General features: G+C 41.4%; 1 protein-coding gene across 2 annotated transcripts in view; it reads right to left on the bottom strand.

Annotated features, from left to right (window-relative positions):
* LOC128075101 (neuronal acetylcholine receptor subunit alpha-7) overlaps positions 1 to 25,882 on the bottom strand; it is a 40,688-nt gene extending 14,806 nt beyond the window's left edge. Inside the window, exons 1-4 of one of the 2 annotated variants that reach the window (XM_052671520.1) lie at positions 25,768 to 25,882; positions 24,160 to 24,299; positions 4,206 to 4,250; positions 323 to 432 (exon numbers count right to left, since the gene is read on the bottom strand). In XM_052671520.1, the coding sequence (XP_052527480.1) occupies positions 323 to 432; positions 4,206 to 4,250; positions 24,160 to 24,177 (173 nt within the window). In that variant the 5' untranslated portion in view covers positions 24,178 to 24,299; positions 25,768 to 25,882. Of the gene's footprint in view, positions 1 to 322; positions 433 to 4,205; positions 4,251 to 24,159; positions 24,300 to 25,239; positions 25,528 to 25,767 lie in introns of those variants that run through there. The other variant, XM_052671519.1, reaches the window with a different exon arrangement.

The raw sequence follows: 25,882 nt of genomic DNA, 5'->3' as shown, positions 1-25,882 counted from the left end.
CAAGTCAGATTTGAAGTCATTGTTAACGTTTAGATTAAAAAAATAATAATAATCTCAAGAGAAAATTATCACTATCTGTATTACTACACGTAGCCAGAAAAATCTGGTTTTCTAACCATCACATAGAATCTAATGAGAATTGGTGGTAGGGAAGGTGTTGTTATTCACTGCGTACTTGCAAATATCATCTTCCATTGTGTAAACAAGAGAATGGTTATTTTCTAGCATTCCCAATGCTCAGAGCCTAGCCATTTTGATTAGATGGCTATGTCATTTGACTTATCTTCTCTCCTTCCCCACAGGAAAATGAAAGTATTTCCACCTGTTATAGAGAAGAATATCTGGCTTCCAAATCAGTCCATCAGGAAAGCGGACGTTCTTCACTCCAGGGTATTCAGACACATTCCACTGTAAGTAATGATCTGTCCAGTACTAAGACATATAGACAGAAAGTAAGTTAGATTAGCTTATTCATTGCTTTACTGTAGCTCTCCAGACTATACAGCCTGAAACAATACATGCTTTCTTGTTCGGATTATTATTTAGATTCAGACAATGAAAAACTTGGAAAGGGTGAATAGGCCACCAAGAGCTCACTCAAAAGCATAATAATCTCTTTTTCAATTCACACTGCAATGCATATGTAACAGCCTATAAAAGAAGATTTGAGATGCCTCTATTTTATTGTTCATGCTGTCTCAGGTAGCAAGTTGGGACACAACAGGTTTTGTTTTATAATTCATACTTTACTTCAATTTCATTTTTTCTTCAGACACAATTTTGTTTTCTGTGTTTGTGAATTCTTACACTGTAATAACTTGATTACAGATGTGTGGTAGAGCAGCCAACAGACTGCTGATAGGGAAAAGCAATGGAAATGGTTGAGTAGTTAACACTAGCAGCTCCTGTAGCCTGAGGTTAGCCAACCTCTGAAGCAGTGCCCAGCAGCTGCTGCAGAAGCTCCCTTCCCACTGGCACTTCCTGCGCTGCAGGCTGCTGCCCTGGTGGCAGTATGGCTATCAATATAGGCATAGATTCTGGTGTGGTCAATCCAACAGGGTTTAGATCTGGGTTTCTTGGTATGTGCTTCCAGGTATTTCTCATTTTTTACTAACAGCTTTTAACTCCTTGTCACCTGGACAAATCACCAGCATTGTGAATTGCTTTTCTTCCTTTTGCTCTCCAAATAGTAGTTTTTACAGAGATCTTCAATATCTCTGCTCTTAGCTTTTTCTTTTCACTAACTACAAACTATGAGTCTTATTCATGCCCATCTACACACATCTCCTATGAACTGATCAATGGCTTCTCATCTATTTTTTCAGGATTTTTACTTCCACTTTAACCTTATATTATTTTATACTGAACTTTTTACCACTTCATCTTGTGTAGAATTTAGAAATATCAAGATCCTCATGATACTTTCATTTATTTATTTTACCAGTAACGTAAGCCATTTGAAGTGTGTTTTGAGCTGTCCTGTTTAAATCTGTGGGCTCTTGTTGGCTTTGGGTTACTCTTCTTCAGTAGCTGTCAGAACAAATCACTTTCTGACTAGTAGGCTCCTGGCTGGGGCTATGGGGCCATGGAGGAGCTGCTCAGCTCACTGGCCTCCCACCCAGGTTGATTGCCATCTGAACTGTGCTACAGTAATGCCAATATATCCAGTTATTTCTGATTATAACAACTTCTAGCAATTATAGTGGCTAGTATGGTAGAGCACACAGCACTACTGAATGCTATAAAGATAGTCTAAAGGGTGACAGCAAACTTATGTTTGAAGTCTGGATTATAAATTATGCTAAACAGATTGGGACTGCTCCATTTTGCCAACTTCTACAGTTTCTCATCAAGCTGGACGTGAGCTGTCCAATTTTGTTTTAACTTTGGAGCTACTGTTTCCACTGTAGCTAAAGCGTGTTTGATACAGACTAGAAAAGCAAGCACCTGAGAGTATTTGGTTTAATATTAATCTGTGTGACTAGGCAAGGCTCCTGCTGAAACCTGGATATGTTTAAGATTTTGATACTGAACAGTACTGCCATGTAGATAGAGCCAACAATCGAAGAGCCTGTATATAAACTAGATTTATTCTCCCTTCTCCCAGGTTAGTTTTTCATACTTTGGTATTCCTGTGACGACTAGACAAAACATATTTAATATACATCTCTGACTATACGCATTACATATCAAAACAGGGAGTGAAGATGAATATACAGGGAAAAACTTCTCATTGCAGACCATTTAGCACAATAAAATGTTATGTTTGCCACAAGTATGCTTTGAATCTGTGTAGCATACAGTGAATACAGAAACACTTGGTTGGGGTTTTTTGTTTTTTTGTTTTAATGTGTAAACAGGCCGTGATGAGTGACTACACCACACGATCTGCATAACATGCTCCTCATACAGTAAATACTAAGATGAAAAAAATCAAAAGAAATACAGTTAACATACATTAAAAAAAAAAAAAGAAGAATTTCCTTAGGGGGAAAAAACAAAGTCTCAGGAAGGATAAGGAGAGGGAAATAATTGATAGCTTCTTGAGTATGAATGGTCACTTTTTTTTCCTGGTAAGTAATTACAGCAACTGTTTTTGTTACAAGTCAAAGCCAAAAATATGCTATGTTTGACAGTTTTAATCTTACTTTTAAATAAGTCTCTAAAATAGCACGATCTGAGTGCCTCTTCCAAGTCAACTCTTCTTTGTGAACAAAAGGAATAGCCACACTATTTTTTCTAGGTCATCCAAATAGTCTTTCATTTCTTTCCTGAGGCCTACCACTGAGTGGGAGAGATCCTCCATTAAAGTGTTACAGTCAAAGGAAAAATAATATATTTAGACTAAGTGATCTAATTAAAGAAACAGAAAGATGTAAAGTTTCTGCTGAAGCAGCATGCTTGTCTTGAAAAATGCAGCTCTTCTGTAAAGCTTTACTTAGCCCATGCAGTTCTGTTTCTGTAAGATGGGAACGAAATGACAGATCTCATCCTGGGCTCTGCAGTATGGGAAAAACTGCCATGTTGTATCTCATCTTTGTGAAACACAGATCTGTGGTAGAAATTGTGGTTAGGAGACCAGTAGTCAGTATGGTAAGAGGCATCTTTTTAATTCTAAATCTTAGGTGGTAAACCAATTCCAAAACTGATCCTATCAGAATAAATCCATGTAGGCTCCTTTGCTTAGGAGCGACCCCTCACTAATTCATCTTAAACAAATTCAAATACTTTTACAGAGATCTTGACTGTTCCATTTATTAAAAAGTGATTAACATTCCTTCCCAGTAATGTCAGCCTTGAGTTAATGGGGGCAAAGTTCTCTGCTGTGCCATCTATGGCAGTAATAGAGGTATGGTAAGTCTGAAAAGCCTCTGACAACTGTAGAAAGTAAACACTGCAACAAAAGGTAAAACAAAGCTACTGCTTGAAAAACAAACACCATATGTATGCAAAATAAACAGGGAAACAAGGAAAAATACAGTGCTCACAGCTGAAGTTGGGAAACTGAAGGTATGTTCAAATACACATTGTCATACAACTGAGAAATGGAATTTGGAGCAATATCATTGAAAATTCTCATTTTCACAGTAAAAATAAGATGATAATTTATATTTAAAAAACAGTATTTTGTGGAACATGAGAACAGCATGTCCATTTTAATTAAAATCTTCCTGCGGTTTCTTATGGAGACAGATTGAAAGCAAAGCAAACAGGACAGCAGAGGCGTTCAGGTAGGATAACAGCAGCAGGTAGCATGAAATAATCCATCTCTTTGGAATGTCTGGTGATTTTCAGAATTCTGATTACAACAGATGAAATGCATTTCACACATGTATAGTTCTTTCTCACAAATAAATGATTTACCACAATGTAATGGATTTGTTGAAGTGGGTGATGAGGAACTTGCACCATCCTGGAACTCTGGGTATCTCGTGGTGATTAATCTAGAGTGGCTTAAATCAGCTAAGGTGAGTTTGTAACCCACTTAGCTGTGGTGACTCGGCTTCTTAAAAAGTTTTCAAAAATGTCCAAAACAGCATCAGGCCCTAAATCTCAGCTCTGCAGACTGCCATTCACCTTAGCTTTGTGCACTGTGTAGTGACACCCAGAACAGAAGCATGGAAGCTTCCTAAAATTTATACCTGCACCAGATTAAATGCAAAGAACAAAGGAAGAAAAAACATGCTTTGTTCCTCAGAACTCACCATTTGTAGCCAGATGTTTGTTGTTAATACTTGATTCTTTTCATCCTGGAGAGAAGAAAATAAACCAGCTTAGTGTCATATGGATAACGCTAGTAGATATATATGAGTGTTATGAAATAGTTGTACTAAGGTACCTTTTAAAACAAAGGGAATTACTGCCTCTACCTTACTGCATAGGAAGTGTTCACAGGTACTTTTGACTCACTGTGTATTACTGCTGTCAGTCAAGTTGTTACCGGAGGGTATCCTTCTGCCAGGTTCTTCCCTGGGGCTCCTTCTTTAATAATGTATCTCAAAAGGCAGAACAGATTATAGCAAAGGCTGCTTGTTCCACCTTTGCTTAGGAGCAGCCCTCTCCTTAATTAACCTCACACACCAAACATACACAGATCATAGAAACTGCATTGGACAACAAACAGTGACTAAGCTCAGTGATGTGTGTTGGGGCCACATCCAGTGGCTTGTTAACAGGCAGCTGTAGCACGACTGATTTTAGTGGAATGATACAAGGAAATGCTGTGTCACAGCTTTACAAGAAAGGATTTGTAGGGCAGAATGTTATTACTGTGCCTGAAAGTTACCGTATTCACATGGCCTTCCCCCTTGCTTCCTATAACTATCTGATGCAAGCTCAAGGGACAGAACGGCATTTTAAACGCTGCAGTTAATTAAGAAGATTAATTCTTCATTTCTCAAACACAGGAAAATGTTGGTGACCTCATTTCTCTAGAGGTACCAGCAATTACTCATCCCTCAGTCATCCTCCCATCATCAGTATCCACCTGGGTTTTGTGAAGCACGTACTGTCAGTACTGGGCACTCTGAGCTGAATGCGCAGTCCCTGTCCCAGCAACAGCCAGAGCTTCAGGCAAAGGAAGGGTGGCAGCCAAGTGTGGGTCACCTGTACAGCAGGAGCTGTCAGAGCTGTTGTGCATCCAGAGCTCTGAATTCACAGCTACAACTCCTGAACTTAAATACTGTTCCTAAATGACCTTATATGGCTAAAAAGGATTTAATCACATTTCATACCATCTTAATATTCTTTACTAAATATAAACAAATGCTCTTCTTCTTGTTTAGTGAACAAATCCAATAAAAGTTCTGAAAGACATTTAATTGAAGTGGTATTAGATTAACACAATAGTAAAATTAAACAGTGCAAGGGAGAGTTTCAGACAACTGGAGCCTTTTGAAAAGCAGCATCATTAAGTGCACATCAGTGTTAGTGGGTCGTATGTGATCAGAACTAAATGTACAACATGCAGACAAATAACAAAACGGTTAGGTAGAGTTTGGTATTGTGCTGGATATTATCTCGTACCATTTAAATGGCATCCTGGGGAAACAGGGCTCTTTAACCCTTTAGTACAAGAAATGTATTATGGTGCATGAAATAACATGCTGAAGGCACTGCTGAAGATGTCAGCCTGGCAAAGTAGTAACTAATTTGTAATAGTATCTATTATTTGCTAGCCATACAAACATTAATTTGATGCCTCTCTCAGTAACCTGCATATGTTGTAACCACAACAAAACTAGTTTAGGTCTGTTGCTCTGAATGTAATGCCTCCTATTTGTTCCCATGGAAACTATAACAGATAAAAAGAACACAATAGCACTATTTCATAAAGCATATTACCAGTTCCAAACCTCCTTTTTTAGTATAGCGACCACCATTAGCAATGCATTTTCACCAGCCATGAACAAGAAGCCTGCATGCTGTGCTCGTAAGAATCTGTGCTGGTGGAGGTGCCCCATTGTCACCGCCATCACTGCAGAAACACACCGCCCATTGCCTCACTGTGCTCCATCCACTGCTTGGGCTCCATCAATGTTCTGCAGATGTCAGTGAATTTCACTGGGTGCCATTTTATTCACATTGAGAAATTCAGTTCCATTCCTTTGCTTCATCTGCACTTCCATGTCAGACACGATTCTGTCAGACTGTCCCTCTACTGCTAGCACCACTAATGCTAACTTATTTAAAGTTCAACAGCATTTTCTCAAGGCTCTGTGTGCTGTCCCAGACAAACATGCCCATTCCTCTGATGCGATGTCCCACCTGTTACACCTGAGCTACACTGATGGCACTGCTGCTGTGTGCCTTCACTGCAGGACACAGGAGGTTTGTTGCCCTGCACAGGTCTAACTGGCTACATTAAGGTGCAGAGCAATTCAGAATCTATTATGCTGTGGGAAATTCGTTTCAGGACGATTAGCTAAATGGCATGTATTTCTGCATTGTTAAATCCTGAGTTAAACTCACATTTTACTCCCAGTGTGATATCTTTCCACACATGAATGGCTTTAGCCTTAGATAAGTGATGTTTTAAAAATTCCCTTTTGAGTAGCTAGAAAAGACTGTACTAAAGCTGGAGAGCTGCTGATGCTTAAGCTAATGATATGCCATGGGGATTTATTTTGAAGCCCTGAGTCTACAGCGTAGTCAGATGAACTATTTTTGGAATAACAGAAAGGAGCTCTACTATCAACCAGCACACATCACAGAGTATGCTGGAGAGCAATCACTGAGCAGTTAAACCAGTGCAGCTGAAGGGAACAGCAGACCTTAAATCCAGTTGTGCTTCTGGCAGAGTGATTCAGCTGCCTGTTGTGCTGCCAAGGCAGCTGCCACATGGCACAGCATCTCAGGTTTGCCTGCAGGGGTCTCTACAGACGTTTTCTGGGACACTAATCCACCACAAGCCAAGAGTTATTCTGAATAGTAAGCTTCTGCTCAAACCTAACTGAAATTGAGTATCTCAGGAGTACAAACTCAAACATAACTTTTGCACAGAAGACAAGATGGTCTATGCTGTTTTCTGGTGTTTCTTTCTGATATTTTAAACATTTAGGGCTTGAAAGAGTATATAGATGATCAAAGTAGCTCCCATTTGGATCACTGTATTAAATCCTATCACTTCTCCTCAGCTGTAAGAACTTTGCTGCATGCTGAGAGCTGGTTTAGAGCTCTTCTTTCCCAGAACAGATGGCTTCCAAAATCTTGTCTATCACTAGACTATCACTAGAGGAAAGATTCAGTCTGAAAGGCTTTCTGTCTGAAAGTCCTTTTCTGCAAGCCCAAGAGAAGCTGGTGAAGGGTGGGGCAGGAGACATTCTGTAGGAGTTCTCGTATCTAGGGAAGTTTTTTGGACAGCTTTAAAAGCTTTACAGCAAACTGCATTAACATCAGGTAGTCCAGGTCACTTGGTGTTCAGGTTGTGCTGGACAAGCAGCATAGCTCAGAAGAAGCAAGTCAGGTTCCTTTTGTGCTGCGGGATGTCAGTGTGATGCTGCCTCGCTCTGCTTAATTCATAACTGTAATCATGATCTGTGATGGCAGATGGCAACTGCTACTGGACTGATTATCACATCATTTAATGGTAGTGTGATTAATGAAAGGGATGTCGCTGGCATAAAAAATATTTGAATGGTCCTTCACTCTTTTTCATAGGTAGAGGTATCAAAAACGTGCTGTACATTTTTGCAGGATTTAGCACTGTCTTTATTCTTTCATTTCCCATCTGATTTTTGTCTGTCTTTTCACTTTAAATAGTCTATCAGACTGATCACCTTAGGGAACACAGTCACATTATCTTACCTTGACCCTATGTTCAACAAAATATGTAAAAGAAAGATACATGCTTTCTGGAGGCCATTAACCTGGACAATATAAACTTTGTGAGGAATATTATCTGATTACTTTCAAAGGGATGTCAGCACATGTAGCATCCACTGCAGAAAAAAGCAAGGAATAAAATAAAGAAAAATAAGCCTCTGATGCTATAGATTGGCATCTAGATAGCGACAAGCAGCCAGAGGGAAATGCACACTTCGCAGAAGACTTGCATAAAAGGAATTCCTAACTAAAATGTATTAGCAGTAACTTCTGCACTTCAAATCCAATTCCTCATTTATTTTTACTTTGTTGAATGTCACCTAAATCACTGAAAAAGTAAGACCTAGGAAAAAAAAGCTACATTGCTACTGTCAGCAGGGAGTTTAGCCACAGCAGTGTGCAGCTGTGCCTCATGTTCCTGGGTGAAGATGGCTGATGCAGCAGTTTTCAGATCCACCATCGGGGAGCAGCCACACCTACTGTGTCACCTCTTCGAAAACATACAGCTACCTGGGAGCTGTTATCACATTGCCTTCCCTCTCAAAGAGAAGAAATTAAATATTTATTGAACAACAACAAAAAAGTATAATTGCTTTATAGCACGGTAATAATACAGGCAGAGAAAAATGCTGAATCTATTTCCTCCCCCGCAGATTTTGAATAATTTTTCTAAACAGAACAACATGAGGAGGAGAAACTGAAAGCACAAGAGGAGTATTAGAGCTGCAGGCCAGAGGGCTGTTGGAAAACTGGGGGACAGTAGAACCATCAGCACTGTGTCAGTTTTGCAACTTAAACTATGAACAACATTAGTCTGAGTTTGCAAACTGCTTCCAGACGACTGAAATTAATGTGTTTTTTTTCTTTCATGAGAATGAATACATCACAGAAAACTCCTTACTTGTCACTACTTAAGCATTGGAGTCTCCTCAGCTCCTTGTGTTCTAACCTGCAGGCACACTGAGCATTTCAGTTTCTCAGGGCCAAGACAGACACTGCATTTCTGGCCGTAGGAGGAAGCAACACTGCTGTCCATTGATTAAAATGCTTCTTTGTAGGCACCTTGGGTTTGAGGAGAGAAAACATTTGTAATCGCTGTCTATGTAAAGTCTTCTCTCCCCCACCTTCTATCCATTCCAGGCAATGCTTATAACTCCTTTGTCCCTTTTTTGCAAAACCCTCAGAAAGTTCAGTATTTTCTCTCCCAGAAGTTAGCTAAAGATTTTCTACTACTGAGTGAATGAGTACAGTCAAATTTCCTAGATGTTTCTTTTAAATAAAAGATTTCCTAAGCCCTATTAATCTTTTTTCTTTCTCCCAAAAAGATTCATGTTAAATCTTCAGACTGCATCAGTGTTCTCAATATTTTGGTCAAGAATTACATACAGCTGTTTTATGGGAACTGCTGGGTCACGGTCATTGAACCTCTGATTGACCACCTGAGGTGAGCCATGAGTCAGCCAGAGCAGCACAGGTGAATTGCCTTCACCTGTGCAGCCGGAAGGCGTGGAGCCTGGCTGCATCCCTCCTAGACCTATTTAAGAGCTGCCTGCCAGGGGGGAAGGATCTCTTCTGGAGATCTGCTCTGCTGGAGTTTTATGAGTGAGCCCAGGATAGGGGTAAGCTTTCTATCTATTCTTTTTTTTGTTATCATAATCTGCTTTGCCTGACTCTCTCGTTTATTTTGTAACTATAGCACCTTGATATTCATTGATTATACAGCTGTATAGAGAAAAAAAAAAAAAAAAGACCAATTTGCTTTGTTGAAAAGCAAGTTCAGATTCATAATGTCTCAAAACAGAATTCAAGAAAAACTTTACCAGGTAAGAATTTTCATAAAAGTCTTTTAATTCCCAGAACTGTTATTTATGAATTCAACATATAAGGGGGTATCAGTTTTTAGAATCACTTTGAAATTGTATCACTTCTGACATCCAAGAATAAGAATCCTCAGACCAGAAGGCTGTTGAGCATTTTAAGGACCAGTATTATGAAGCTCTAGAGATGAGATACAGCTTGCTTCTAGCCTTCTTAAGTGCCTCTTTGAACTGACCTCACTTACTCTGAACCTTAATAAAAGACGTCTCTCATTATTAGCAAAAATGCTGGTTTCCTAACTGGCTCATCATGAGACTGAAGTTAATAATCGTAGTCTGAAATTAAAAATGGGCTGGCAATCACTGAGAGACTGGTAAGGCACTTCCTATATAGATTTTCACTTTTGTTTGCTTGAATGTTATCCTACCAAAACCAGAAGGTTAATTAGTTCATTACCTCTTATCTTAGTCTCTCACACTTGCTCATTAAATGTTCTCGGCATCTTCTATCAAATTACTAGCACCTAATGAAGTCTTATCCCACCTCTTTTAAAATTGTGCTATGTTTAATTAGAGAAGGAATTTCTGCTTAATACAGCTTGGGGTTTTCTCCTTCTTACTCTTTAGGGCCATGCCCTGAGCTCTGTCTAAACTGAAAATGCCTGAATTCTACTGAGAATAGGGGCTGGTGGGTGAGTCAAGCACTTGTTAAATGGCCAGTTGGCAAAAGATACTCAAATCTACCGTTGGCTTCTGGCTTCTTTCAGTGCTTCTCAGATGCTGTCAGATCAAGCTGCTGTCAAGTTGAGCTAAGATTCATGGAAGCTGTCAGGAACTAAAGATAGAGCAGATATAATCTGTTGTATGAGCAGTGTTCTCCCAGCAGTATACCAGATCCTAGGTGGGATCCCTAGTGAGCTGCTAATGTAGCCACAGTGTAGAAATTTGCTATTAGCCTAGCTAGCTGTATGCAACTGCACAGTAAGTAACTTAAAACCATTTTCCCTTGTCCTTCTATTACCTACCCTTGTAAAGAGTTGACTCTCCTCCTCTCTGTGGCTCCCTTTGGAAGGCTGGAAGGCTGCAATGAGGTCACCCCACAGCCTTCTCTTCTCCAGGCAGAACAAGCCCAGCTCCCTCAGCCTCCCTTTGTAGGGGAGGTGCTTCAGTCCCTAGATCGTCTTTGTAAGAATTGTTTGGGGTTTTTTTGTGTAGGAATAAATACCCACATGTGGAGTTGGCAACGTGAAACAGGCTTTTAGACAATATGAAGGTGAAGGAAAAGGTAGGATACAGGATTTTTTAGATGAAAGGGATTTGAATTCTTGATCCTTCTTTCCCACTTGATTTCCCTTTCACCATAAAAAAGTACTGCATTTACCCCTCCTTTCTGTAGTAGTCAGTGATATACTTCTTTATCATTGAAAAATGTTTGGCTCGGCTTACAGCACATACTTCCAATTATGCAAAAAATGCAGTAGAAAGACCATTATCAATGCATAAATAATATTCCATAACTGAGCACAAGAGCAGGAACAGGCCACAGAATGTTTCTGATTCCTTGAAAATGGGTGCAGAAAGTGCAAAATAATTTGATAGTCAGAATTAGAGGTAAATTTTTACTGTTTCACTGTACTTTTCCCAAAACCACTTCAAAGTTAAACGCGTTATTTACACACTTGACATGTTTATTGTTAGGAGTTTTGTCATATCGGTGAGATTTCCATATGAAAACTGAGCTCTGACAGCAAGTGACTCAGTGTTGTAATGATGCAGCCTACCACTGGGATGGAGCACTGCCTGAACAATGATGGCAGCTCTTACAAATAGTAACAACGGAATTTAAGGTGGGGTGTTTTAGTGCCCAGCCTGTTCAGCACGGTGTGCCAGTTCTGCATGGCTGAGTGCCTTGGGCTTGTGCTTTCTTCAGGCCAGCTCCCTTTGCATCATCTCTTCATTTGATTGTTTGCACTGAATGCCTCCTGGAAGGCATTATTCTATACTCAGCCACTCCATGCTGCTAATGATATTTAGGACATCAAAGCCAAATTCAGCCCTGAGGTACCTTCACTGCCAGGATGATACTTGTCGGTCTGACTTTCACACCTTCCAACTCAGAACCTCAGGCTCTTTCACACCTTTAGGGATGAGGTACTGCAGTAGTGCTCAGGGCTTACCTAACTATCTCCTATCACATTAATATGGATTTTGCAGTTAAATCTCTGAAATCCAACCTGAAAATGTCTTCCTTTCTTTGTGTACTTCATCATTAATTTATTTTAGCCTTTTTAATCAAAGAATTAAAATCTTAAGGCAAAATGAAATATGAATAGTTAAAGAGAAATTTGAAAACTTCTTTCCTATTGAGCTCCTAGTAACTTTCAGTTTTAGTAACTTCCAGAGCTTTTGTGAGAAAGAAAAAGCTTCTTGTGCTGGGAAAAGAAGAGAGTACTTTCTTGGAAACTAAAAAGCTAATCAGTTTTCAGTTCATCTTGAGCAAATTGAGAATGTGACTCGAGCAAATAGTTGTCATACAAGATTTCATCATGCGAGGGCTAAAAAGAGAGGCAATTTTGTCACGCAGCATTTTGCTACAGGATATCAAAGTCGGTTTGACTCAAGGGCATGAACCAAAGGTAAAACAAAGTCAGGAAAACATGAAGTTCAGCCATCAGTAACATATTTCATCAACACAGATAATATTCAATCTACTGGCAGAACACTACCACCCACCTGTAGGACTCCTTAGTGAACGAGGAGCCTGTCAGCCATGACAGCTATCTAGCAGTAGCAGTGGGCTTTTGACTACCCAAAGCTGACTTTACACCTGAACATTTATGTTAATGTATCTCCAAGCTGCTACCAGAACAACCCAAGCATAGGGAGCTTCCAGCTGCTGTTTGCTATGACTAGTGAAATTTTAGACTTAGCAAGAAAGAATGGCATTAATCACTTTCTATCTTACTTCAGAATGCTTAATATCAGGTAGGTTAGCCCAGCTGTTAGAACATTTACTAAAAGGACAAAGAAAATGATTCAGTGGGACTTAAAAACAGAGTGAGTTCAATTTGCTTTGAAAAACAGAATCAGCTTCAGAATGTAAGAGATGTAAAAGTAGTCCAGCTTCTCATGTTAAAAGAAACGGTGAATGAGAGGCAAGCTGGAAAATAAAGCAAGCTTGTCCATGACCCTGGATAAAAAACCTCAGTCTATGTTATCAGCTTATGTCTAATAACAAATACAAACTAGTCTCAGAGATTGACCCTCTAAAGTCATATCAAATGGTGCCTTGTGAGCCTCTGAGACTTCATCTTTGAGTGATAACCATCTTCTTGAGTAGCCAAAGCCAGGAGCAGACATAATTTTGCTTGGAATAGTCAGGTCAGAAGTCTCTTTAGAATTGCTCCTAACTGGAGAAAGTGGAGGTTTTTGCTGGGGATAACCCAGACTGGCACAGGTTGCTGCCACTACCCCTTTTCACAGTTTTTAGGACTGTGAATTGAAATAAAGGGCCACTCCATGATTAACTTAAATACTATATAATATTATATGAGAAACGAACAGTATTTGCTATGGGGAGACCCCCTCCTGATCTCCCTTCTTTCATTTGTTATGTAGTGAGTACAGCTTATTGAAGTGCCCTAAATCTCTGGCTGGGCAGAACGCATGGCAATTCTTTGGCACATTCCCAACACAACCTGCTGTCCCAAGCACTTTCCACAGTCTTGAAGGATACAGAGTGGGAATTGGTTTCCATTACATTTATAATCTCAGAAAAGTTTTGGCAGTCATGCTTGCCATTGCTGGTGATAGGGTTTTGTCCTGACAAGGGCTTGAGATTTCTTTCTACCTAGGTTTCACAGAAAAGGAGTGGAGATTATTAACAGCTTCATGATGTGTCATTTCTGTTACCATGAGGATGTGATTGTAATAGCAGTCGTTTTTGTTTTTCAGTACATCATTATTAATAAGAGGTTGTATTTAAATTTGAACACATTCATCTGCGCGAAGACAAGCAGGGATCAGGCTAATTGAAGAAGCAGAGTGCAGCAAAGCTAGTGCTGTGCTTCAGAACATCTTACTTGGGGGAAAAAAAATCTTTTGAAGAGCAAGAGAGGGAGGTTGAATTTCTTTCAACTTAAGAATTCCCCCAGTTTAATTGTTACATATATTACATTTGCTAAAAACTCTGTTACATTTATTGCAAGCATGCAAGGTAATAACTGCACGATGTCACTTTATTTACAAATATGTCTTGATTCAATTGTATTCAATGGCAGACTCCAATTGAGAAGACTAAACCCTGAATTAGCATTAAATATTGGCTCTAGGTGTTATCATTGCTGGTCTGACAAAAATAGGCACTCTAGCTCATAATTCATGCTGGTTTCTGGAAGGTGCAGAGCATTCCTTTGGCTTAGAGGGAATAAAAGAGCTCCCACAGCCCTCCTTCCCAGTTAAAATGAGGGAATGGGAGCCTTTGAAGTTTTATTTGCCTAGAGGTTAGCTGCAAAATATAGAAGTTGAAAGGTCAGGTTATAACATCTTGATGTAACAGCAATGCCTGGATAGCCTTATATCAAAGGATTCATCTACATCTTATTCTTTCTTATCTCTGTCTTTCAAAGTGTAGGCAAATTATACAAGAAGTAGCTAAAAAAAATTCCTGTAATAGTAATATAAACCATAACTTTACCTCTAGATGTCTCAGGGTCTCTGTTCAGTCTAGGATACTGACACATCACTGTGGCAACTAAAAAATAGTGATTTCCTTTCATCCTGTACCCCGCTGTGTGCTTTCAAGAAGTCTGTAGGAACTTAGTTATCTTCATGTCCTCATCCTTATCGAGGTTACTTGAACTTTACCAACAGATTCAGAATGAAAAGGGAGAGTAGTTAGGCAAAGAAGGGAGAAATGCAGGCACACAGAAACAGTCCTCCTTTACAGGATCTTTATTTTCAAGCTTCCCTGAGAATTCATATCACTAAAAAAGATACTGAGAAACCGTGAGGCTGGCTGAGAAGAATATGCTGATGAAAATGAATGGCTTGTCCCTTTCTTCCCAAATGCAATAAGCATCATGACCAAAATGTCAGAACACCTACACAGTCCTTCAGGCTGCTGTTTTCAGCAACGTAAAAGAGCAAACTCTCTCCTGTGAAAAGAGCATTTCTGCCTGATGCGGTCAGAGATGGAGCGAGCATGACAAAATCCATAAAAATACTAATCTGAATGTCTTGAGCTCAGTGAGCAGTTTGACCAAACTCAGCAGTGCTCATTATTTTTATTGTCCTTTTCTTGCATTTAGTACTTTTGGTGGTGATGTGCAAAAAGCCTGCTTCTTTCCTCTTGAATACTGAACTGACACAACTGTGTAGCCAGCAAGGGTAATTGTGGGGCTGCCAACCACAGAAATCTCTTAATGCTCACAGCTGAACACAAAGAATTTGCCAGAACAATCCCAGGAGACAGTGCTATATCACTAAACATGCATGGGGCTGCTGACTTTGCACATGGTTATCAACAGTCACACACATAACGCGGAGATGTGTTTATAGGCCATTAGACGTGGCTTCACATTTCTGCTAGATGACTTTGGAGGAATGAACTCAAGAGACTTCATTCTTTTGTTGCTGCCAATAAAATGCTTTATTCTTATGCTCTTTGCACATCCCAGGATAGCTCTTGCTGAAGCTGGTGTTAACAGCCCTTCTTTTTTATAAATCAAACTCTGGTTTCAGTGAACAGCCATATGCATAAAAGCATAAATGAAAGTTACATCTGAATTTAGGCTTCTTCTAGTTATTCTTGGAAAATAATCAATTGTAATGTTGAATATATTAAAAATTCAACATAAATTACTTAGCACATTAAAAATAAATATTCAGGTATTTAAAACTCCAAATTAATTTAAAAGGTTTATTTTTCTACATAAGTGCTTGTGCTTATGCACTGCCTGCTGCCAACCCATTGTGACATCTAATTCCCATATCTTCCCCCTCCCCCTTCCATTTCTTTTAAGTTTTCTTAGCTTGGGAACAGTTGGGTCTGTTGAATAGCTCCATAGCCTATTCAAGCAAACATGGTGAGGGGTTCTGGAGAAAGATTCAAATCTGTATCATCTAAATTTGAAATAATTAACATTTGAATGTTTCTATGTTAATATACTGCTCATAGATAGAAAAGTGTTTGCTTGCTTTCCATTGGCAATGCTTTGTTCTACTGTTGTCAGTGCTATTTGATTTGCAAATTACTGAAAACTCTTTATAGTATGTGCTTTTCTGAGGGAAAAAAAGCAGTTACTGTATCTGTGTAGACCGTAATGAAAGAATAACACATACTTGATTGTTCAAGAGCCATAATCCACCTGGACTAGCAAATAAAGATGCTAAACCCATACTGGTACTTGACTCCAGCCCTTGACTGCACACAGGTGCTCCAAGGATTGCTCTAGCAGCAGCTCCTGGCTTCCCTTGCCATCAGCCCTGGACATGCTGCAGCACTCCTCTGCCAACTGAAGGACCCCCGCAGGTCACGTTACAGGAGCAGGGCTGAGACTGTGCTGCTGAGGTGTGGGTTTCATCTAGGAATTCATCCAGCCCACAGCCTCTTCCCACTGCACTGCCAGGAGCCTTCCAGAAACAAATGGGTCTAGTGCTCAGATTCTGCCCCCACTGTGCCTTTACACTTCAGTCAGAGCCAATTAAATCCAGCAAGAATCAACCAAATTCCCATCTTTACATGCACAGTTAAACAGGCTTTGTCAGTGAGCAGCAGATTATAGAGTGTGTAAGCAAGGCCATGTGTGCATAGGGATGCAAACTTTCATCATAAGCCACATTATCACTAGGTATCTACTCACTTTTTGGGTTAATGGGGCATCTGTGCCGATGTATCTAGAAAACTAAGTACTAAGCTCACTGTCTGAGATGACTAGGTGAAAGAAAGGTGATGAAGAAAATATCAGCACAAAACCACCATTGAATAAAAGAATTTAGAAGCAGATGAAAAACAGAAAAATCCCACAAACTACAGCAGCAATTTCTCTTTGCAGATCAGTAACTCACCGCAGCAGGGTTGGAGATGTTATCCGCTGGTTTTGGTACATTAATAAGAATATTTTAGGCTGTTACTTGAGAAGATCTATTCTTCGTATTCTGTGTGGAAAAGTTCTGTTTTCTGTTATCATTCAGCAATTCTAGTAGGTATTAATCTGATCAAAAATACTGAAAATCATATTCCAGAGCCATCCTGCTTTTCTAAATTCTAAGAGAGATCACAGTAGGATGGCAAATGGCCGCAAGAGGAAAGTGAAAATATTTTCTCTTTTCAGCATGGAGGGAATAAAAACCAAGCTGTCAAGGGAGAGGAAAATAATGCTGGAAAAGACTTTTTCTAATGTACCCAAATGAATGCTAAAATTAAAAGAATAATGCAGATTTGTTGAGCTTCTGCCACAACCATTGTTTACAAAGAGGCTGCTGAGGTTTGATAAACAGCTTAGGAACTTCTCTAGCACAATTTCTCAATGAGCCTGTTGATGTGTTGTTTTATTTGCCTTTCCAGATTTAAATTTCTTTTTCTTCCTTTCTTTATTTTTTTTCTTTTTTGAGGAGCTGTTTGTTTTATAGTCTGTTTCTTTACAGAACCTGTTCTGCTTCTCTGAATGTCAGCATAATTTTCTCTTTAAAATTTCAAAATATTTCTCATTACTATCTTGCCCAGTGGGTCCAGGGTGTTTGATTGCAACTACTGAGCCTGCAGATTCTTATGCAGGCTTTCCTAAGTGCTGGATGTAAAGTCATTGAAGTCAATTGTATACTTAGACTCTGTAAAATGAAACAAGGACAAAAGCTCTTGAATATATAAATCTAAGTCATACAAGTAAGCAGGGCAATGTGGGATCAGCAAACTTTGACGGAGTTCAGATAAACATAAAAAGTTTTTGTGTTTTCATTTTTTCCTTTGGTCTGCACAAGTGAATCGAACAGCCTGAAGGAACAGAATATCTCTTGAGATTCTGCTATTGCTCACTGGGTACAAACAACTATTCAGCACTTTGCTTTCTTGTAACCAGAAATTTTAGAAGGACAAACTGGAAAATAAGTGAAAACTGTTGTGTAGTAAAAGCTTTAATTAGCTAGTTAATGATCTAGCTCAATTGCATCAGCATTAACAGTAAGCCAAAGGGATAGGGAAACGTGCATCAAATCAAGTCAAGCCAGTCCCATTATCTTCACAAGGCAATGTTTAAGTCTACTGTTGTCCTCAATGTTCTGCAAACCCCTACCAAATGTAAGTAATCTGCTAATTTAATAAAAATATTCCTTATTCATCTTCTAGGTGATTAATGAAAATAATTAAGGATGAGGTGGGTTCCTGGGGAATTGCACCATGTACCTAAATCCCTCCATTTGGACAATGCACCATTGACAATCACTCTGCCATTTTATAACCCATTCTACAATCATGGCCTCACTCCCTAGGTTTGGTTTTGTTGTTTTTTTTTTTTTTCTGAGAATGTTATTTCCAAAGGCTTTACTGAAGTCAAACTGCACACCTTGCAGCCAGTAGTCGTGCAATCTGATACACATCACTAGAAGTATCTTTATGTAATGTGCCTGATTTTGCTGAAGAATGAAGAGTGCCTTATTCTTTCAGTAAGTTTTCAGCGTTGTTCCCAAGGTGGCAGTTGGGGAATTCTGATCAGATGTTAGGGAAAAGTTCTTACCTTGAAGACAAGTAAGATACTGAAACAGGTTTCCCAGGTTGTGGAGTCTGTCCTTGGAAGCGTTCAGTACTTGACTGGACACACTTTTGAGTAGCATGATCTATTCAGACATATTTGGAGCAGGGGTTTGGACTAGATGACCTCTGGAGGTCTCTTTCAAACTAAAATGAGACTGTTTGATTCTTCTTCTTATCTAAATAGCAATAGAAACAGAGCTTGAACTATCACTGTAAAAGTCAGTGTATTCCAGTACTTTGTTTCTGTTTCTGAGCAGTGATTTGCAGTATAAATGTATGACCATTTGGGGTTAATTTCTAAGGTTTCATATTCTAACTTCAGGGGAGGGAATTCCCATTGATGTTTCTCTTAACTCCTCTAACTTAGAGCAAACATGAATGTCTTGGAAAAATGTCATTCTAGGCACAGCATGAATACCTTCTCAATCACTGCATTTGTTTTTCTGTGCCAGTTGTGCAGGAGCAGCTCCACTTCTGTGTGTATTCCAGTTGCTCACTGTAAATCAATACATTTAGAATAATCTCTGATGTTATTACTGAGATGGGTATTAGAAGACAAAGCATGAATGTTAGGTGCTTGCCTCCACTCAGTGCTGAAGAAAGGGGTGATTGTAATTGTATCCAGTGTGGAAACTGCACACTTTAGGGAATCTGTTTCACAAAAATGCATATACTGATTGCTTTTTACAAAGCATAGGCTAGGTTCGTGCTCTATGCCCGCAGTGAAAGGCAGAGGCCATAGACCAGTGTTTTGTGCAGGTAGTGGAGTTTCCATCAGCTGAGGTGCACAGAAAGTAAGTAGCTTCTCTGCATCTTGTCCTGTATTGTTTTGACACTGTGCTGAAACTGTGACCGTGACCAGCTATAATTATCCACTAATCCCCCTTCCTTTACTGCCACTAACAAATGCAGATATCCTCAGTGTTTGCTGTTAGGATTTTCTTCCTATTATTCTTCTTCTGAAATTTTGATTAGTTTTCTTAAGTCAGATGTTTCCATACATTTTCCAATTCAGATCAGAGAAACATTTATTATGCCTATGAGTTTGATATACATTGCTTTCCTCCAAGGAGTAGGAAGTAGGCTATTTTTTTCTATTTTATCAAACTGCTTGGCATTTCTTATTTCAAGAAAATTGAAGCAAATAATTACAAAAACAAAGGGACTACTTATTTCATCCTCTAATATTCTAATATCTCAAGTGTCCTTAAAGAGCATTTGTAGCCAGTTGGCTGTCTCCATTTTGTTTTCAGTTCAGGACAATTTAATTGTAAGGTTATCTGCAAAGGTTTAAGAGCACCAGCTTTTTATTTAGGTGTATAGGAATAAAGTGAACAGAAAGATACCTAGGATCTCTCCCTTGCCTTGACACAGAAGCGTCCATTATTCACCTTTCCGCTTCATCCCTCTGTCCTCTTGCAACTAAATTCCAACTTTCTCCCAAACTCCTTTGCTGTCCCTCTGGCCTACCATGCATGTGGCCCCACCTCCATTCTAAGCACTCCCCACTTTCCTAGCTCTCTACTTTAATGTGTTTCAAAACTGCATTTTTCATGTGCTGCCACTGTTTTCCCCCCCCCGTAAGCAATACTTTACATAATTCATTACGTTTGTTTGCATCCGCACTAGACAGTTCATTAGCTTAGTCTTCTACTTGACTAAACTAAGTTGGGAGCAATTTACAGATCCAGTTCTCTCATTTTGTAGTCCTGATACCCATGTGCATATAAATGTTCAATACCAATAAAAAGATCTGCAAGGATAGGGTAGAAGTACCTGCTCGTTCTTGAAAGAAAAAGGTTAAACTAAAAATGTAAGGTAGGAAACCTCCACTGTACTGGGGAAGGGTTTCACGTACTCTTACCCCTTTGCTAAGTCAGAGCAGAATGGCAGAGACTCAAAGTAAAGACATGAGCATCTGGGATTCAGCCTGTTCTGCAGGGCATGTTTCAGAACTGCTCTGGATGGGTCTCGCTCTCAGTTCACCTTGTATCAGCTGAGAGGCCATTAAAGTGAATATATAAACTGCAAGATAGCGTGATGTGACATGTTTTATTTCAAGCTTGTTACACCAGTAATTGTTATTGCAAATAGCTATCATTCCCAGCAGTGTTTGCTTTTTGTTGACAATGAAGAAAACTCATTTGTTTTATAGTGTGAAGCTTAATTTACTTCATGGATGGTTTCTTTCTTTGCCTGTCAATCCCAGATCTCAGAGAAATAAATGCAGTCAGATTTATAGCAAGCAGAATGAGCTGTAACTAAACTGCCAGGACAAAAACAGCAGCTTCTTAGTGATAATGAAGGGGATTTTTTGGAAGGCATGGAGGATCAAAAACTCCTTCTGAAGCGCATTAGCTGTGACTGCCAGTCATGGAGTGTACCCAGATTGGCCAGTGATCTGTGGTTATTTGCTCTTCAGTTCTGCTTTTCTATTATTAAATTGGACAACTCCAGAAGTTCTAACTCTGAAGATGACCATCTGCTGGCCTTTGGCCATTTGTCTGTCCAACAGCCATTCCCCTCATATGGTACAAGGACACAGTTATACCTGTGTGAGGAGCATGGGGAAGAGAAAGCCCCATTCTTTAACAGATGTAGAATTGCAAGGGAAACCTTTATGGTAGAGATTCTATTCTTGGAAGAAGTCTCCAGGGTGCTCAGCTAATCCCATTCAGGACTCTTTCACCAATGATTTAAGGAGGACTTCTGTAACCTGCGTCAGCAGCAGGAGGATTTGTCTACACAACAAACATTTCCCAAGGTAGTTAATATTCTAAAAGATGTTTAACGTGTTCAGGCCAAATAGATCTATACAGAATGACATCAGAGCTGCTCCAAAAGTAATGCCTCCTATTTTATTATGTTGGCCCACGATGTCAGAGGCAAATATTGGTGGTATGGCAGTAGAAGTTGAACCTTCCCACCAATATTCCATTACATGCTGCTGCGACAGGTGGCAGCAGAGGAGCAGTCTGACAGAATGGTGTCTGACAGAAGTGTGGATGAAGCAAAGGGGTGCAGTTGAATTCCTTCATGTGGAAAAAATGGTGCCCATTAACATTCATCTATATCTGTTGAACATTTATGGAGACCAAAGAGTGGATGTGAGCCCAGTGAGGTGGTGGTTGGTGCATTTTGGTAGTGCTGACAGTGACAGTGGGACCCTGATGCTGGTGTAGATTTTTTTTTTACAAGTGTGGCATGCATGGTCTTGTTCATTGGTGGTGAAAATGCATAGCTAATGGTGGTCCTATGTTGAACAAGAGTGTTTGGCAGCTGAGAATTTGCTCTATCAAACAGTATTATTGTGCTCTTTGTACTGGTTGTAGTTTCCCTGGAAATAAATAGGAGGCATTATTTTCAGAGTAACTTATGTATCTAGCAGTGCTAACAGTAACAAATTCAAACAGCAGAAACCCCAAAGCATCCAAGTTTTTTTCTTGACTATCAAAGCAAACCAAGCACCGGATAAATGTTTCCTGAACACACAGTTGTACAGAATCCTTTGAAGCAGACCTCACAGTCCTGTACCAGAGCAGAAAGTCCTCCAGCAGCTGGAGGCTGATCCCCAGAGGGAGCTGCAGGAGAAGGCAGTGCTAAGCAGTGTGTTTGTAGTTGGAGTGGGGTTTTATCGAATCCTGGTGTAAGATCCAGTTGAAACACCATGGTCATGATTTCTGCAGGAGTACATCAAAATATGTTTTAAGTGCTAAGTTAGAATAGGCCTTCAAAGTGGATAAGCTTTCCTGGATATTCTAGCCTATTACTGCCAAAGATGAAAATCTAATTAAAACCAGGCAAATAGGAAAGCACAGCCACAACTGGAGACTCCATCCAGCAGGAGCTCCTGCAAAGGCTTCTACAGGGCCTTCTACTGCATCGAGCTGGGCTGGAGCTAAAACCATACAGACAGGTCATGTGGGGCCTGGGGGGCCTCAAGGATACTTGTGCCCTGACCCCATTCTCCCTGCCATACATGGCGAGAGGTGTGAGCCAGCAGGCACAGCTGCAGCAGAAGCCCAAACAGCGACTTTCAGGCATTTAGGCCTCTGAAGCACTGTCTGCCCCATGCTGCTGCTCTTCCCATTCCCTTCAGCTTGCCTCGCCTGCTGCTCTCTGCCAGGCCTCAAACACCCACTGCCATTCACATCCCGCTGTTTGCTTTTACTTTGTGTGACCTAAAGGCATCTGATTAGAAGATGAATCAAGAAATTAATGTATCGCTTGTTAACACAGTACCATTTATTGGTTTTGTGCTTTTGCTCATTTTCTTGCTTACTGGTCTGTTGTGACTCTTGGTGTCCAGATTCACCTAGTACTGCATCTACAGTGTTCAATGTGAAGAAATCCACTTCCTTCAGAATCTCTAAGCTCACCCATAATAAGCATTGTTAACAACAAAAGCGTGCCCACAAACAGGTAATGTGATGCTCCTGTCACTGCATGAACCACTGGTACAGGCTCTTATCTCATGTCCAAGTTTGGGTCAGATAACCATCGAGCTGTGCACTGCTGGCTCCCAGGTGTCCATGCAGTATAGCCATAGCCAGTGTGAGCCTGTCTGCCAGCACCTCTGGCAATTGTTGTGCTCTGCACAACACATTTGTCTCTTGCCCTCATTCAGAGAAGCACGCTCCACACTGCTCTGTTGGCTGGCTGGTATTGCACATACTGTCTCAGCTGCTACAGGCAGGCTATAAGTGATGTGTTTGCCTGCAGGCCTCAGTGGTACTCACTGACTACAATCACCTACTCTCACTTCAGCAAGTAGTAAATATCACACTTGAAAAACAGTCCCTAGTTTTCATCCTAGGTCTAATAACTCTACAAGTTGCAAAAATGTTTATAGAAACTGTGAATTTAAAACTGTAGAGTTCTATATGTGTGCTGACCTTTAGATACTACATGAACAATGCCTGGATCTTGGCAACCAGCAGCCTGTAAGGGAACTGAATGCAGGCCGCTTGTCATGAATAATCCCATCCTTTTCCTGAATCGTGTGGTGCCTTGGACTTTAAGCATCTAATAGAAAGAAGATGGAATTTGGAGGGAAACTATTAGTTTAAAGTAATTATCTTCTTTACTAGTGGTCAGAGCTGGCTGAATTCAGTACAGCTGTAAACTTGCTTACATGTACAGTTTGACTTCAGTGCAGCTGTGACAGAATAAAGCTTAAATTACTCATAATGGAAACCAAAAGATCCTGCCTGGCAGGCGCTGCACAAGAATGTCCATCACTATACCAACTAACTGTGGCTATAAATAAAGCAGATAAAAACTAAGTAGATAAAATTTAAAAACCTTTAAAAAGTCTAAAGAAGATTAGAAACAATATAATTTAGATTTTGGACTGAACATCCTCTTCCTTCTCACTGCTCTCCCATTCTCAGATAAGCAGCTCTTCAATAACCACCAGCAATCACTGCCTTTGTTGCTGCATATTCCCCCATGGGCTGAACTTGATGATTTAAGTACAGTTAAGGATTCAAAAGGCAAAGTATAATAAAGTTTCATTTATGTATTTAATACTGGTAAGAGTGTAGGGGAATACTGGCAAGAGCTGAAGGAAAAAGAAAAGCTTTACTGCTGAATTTAAATTTACATTTTTCTTTTTTTCCTTTTTTAAAGGCAAAATTTGGCATTGCATCTTCAATTACGTGTGCTTTCCAGGGTCTTGCAGGCTTCCTTTCCCACTATGTATCTCCATTCTGGGAAAGGAAAAAATCCATCTTAAATAAATAGTTTCCTGTAAGGTTACAGACTCACCACATCCATGATCTGCATGAGGCTGAGAGTGAAATAGACAGTGAGTGGCTGGGAGTCATTCGCAACTGGTCGTTCCAGAGGGTTGTAGTTCTTCAGCAGCTCCTTGTACAGCTTCCTTTGGAACTCTCCTTGCAGGGACTCTTTGAGCATACAAAGAGAGAAATCATTAGGATTCTGCATTGGAAAGTAAGGCTCAGACATATGTTCTTTTCATCCTACCAGATATTATGTAGCTATTATTACTTTACATGCTGCATTCTTGGAAGAACAATTCATACAGTTCATCAGTTGCAATGGCAAAATGTTTTGCCAAATGCATTACCACTCTTTTCACCCCAAAGGGCATTTCCCTTCTTGGCTGTCCAGCAATGGTAAACTTGAAATGGCAGTGACCCTTTGTCATCACACACACTCTTTGGTCGGGCAGAGGAGTGATGAGGAGGCAGTGCAGAGCATTTTGGCACCTGTCCTGGCACACATATAACCAGGGGGCCACAGCACAGGTGTGGCAGGGAGCACCAACCAGACAGAAGAAAAATGGCTCCTGGCGAGGACTGAGCCGTGCACCCCGACTGCTTTGAACTGAGAACTCTTCGGGCGAGTACTCTGCTCTGTTCTCTGTGCAGTCAGCTATCAGCAAAGCGTGGGTACTGGATCCCTGGCAGGGATGATAGGTGCTACATTAATGTACGTGATAATATTCGGGGATTTCTGTCCTATCGAATCCAGGGAGGATCTTTATTCTGCCATTTTCTATGGAGGGAGAAGGAGCTCCGCACGGATGGAGCAGAGCTGACCGGGCACAGAGGCAGTTTCGGGAGGAAAGGAAATCTGGGTCAGAGAGGAACAGGTCCTCTAACGTGCCCGCTCCCGTCCCCACTCCAGGCAGTTTCCTCTCATTTTCGGTCCCGAACTTCCCCTGTAAAGCAGCAACAGTGCCCTGGGGGAGTTTGTCCGGCCATCTCCCCGCTCCGTCCCTCTCCCCGGTCCGCTCCCGGCAGCGCGGGGCCGCTGCGCAGCGAGGTGCCTCCAGCCGCCGCGCCCGCTCCCGTGCCCGGCCGTGCCCGCGGCCCCACTCACCGCGCACGAGCCCCGCCGCCGCCAGCAGCCACAGCGTCAGCGCCCGGAGGCCCATTCCGGGAGCCCGGCAGCAGCGGAGCCGGGAGCCTCCGTCGCCGCCGCGGACCTCTCGTCGTCCGGCCCCCTCCTGCGCCCGCGCGGGGCTCTCCCTGCGGTGCCGGCTCTTACGGAGCCCGGTGCCGCCTGCCGCCGGGGTACGGCCGCCCTGCCGCGCTCGGCGCCGGCCGGAACGAGAGCGGAGCTGCTAGCGGGAGGTTACCGCGGGCGGAGCGGCGTGGCGCGGCGAGCTCCGGCGTTATAGAGACCGGAGCGGGAGCCCCCTCCCCGTGGAAGCCCGCCCGCGGCCCCGGCAGCCCGCCCCGCCCCGCCCCGGGCTGCCCCCGAGCGCTGCCCGCCCGCGCCGCCCGCAGCGGGAACGGCGGAGGCACCGCGGCGGGGCCGGGGACGGCGGGCAGCCAGCCCTGCCTCACGGCCCGGGCAGCCGCGAGCGGCGGGAGCCGGGTCCCCGGGGCCGCCCTCCCTACTTACCCCCTCCTCATCCCGGGGGCTCGGTCTTTCTCCCGCGCAGCGCCATCGATGGCAGCTGTGGTTGTGGAAAGCAGCCCCGAGGGCAGCAAGTGACCTGGGCAGGAGAGCACCTGTC

Source organism: Tympanuchus pallidicinctus, unplaced genomic scaffold (assembly GCF_026119805.1).
Source record: "Tympanuchus pallidicinctus isolate F22 unplaced genomic scaffold, pur_lepc_1.0 scaffold12, whole genome shotgun sequence".
Taxonomy (NCBI): domain Eukaryota; kingdom Metazoa; phylum Chordata; class Aves; order Galliformes; family Phasianidae; genus Tympanuchus; species Tympanuchus pallidicinctus.
The sequence above is the reverse complement of the archived record's forward strand: the minus strand, read 5'-3'. Positions and strand labels throughout refer to the sequence as shown.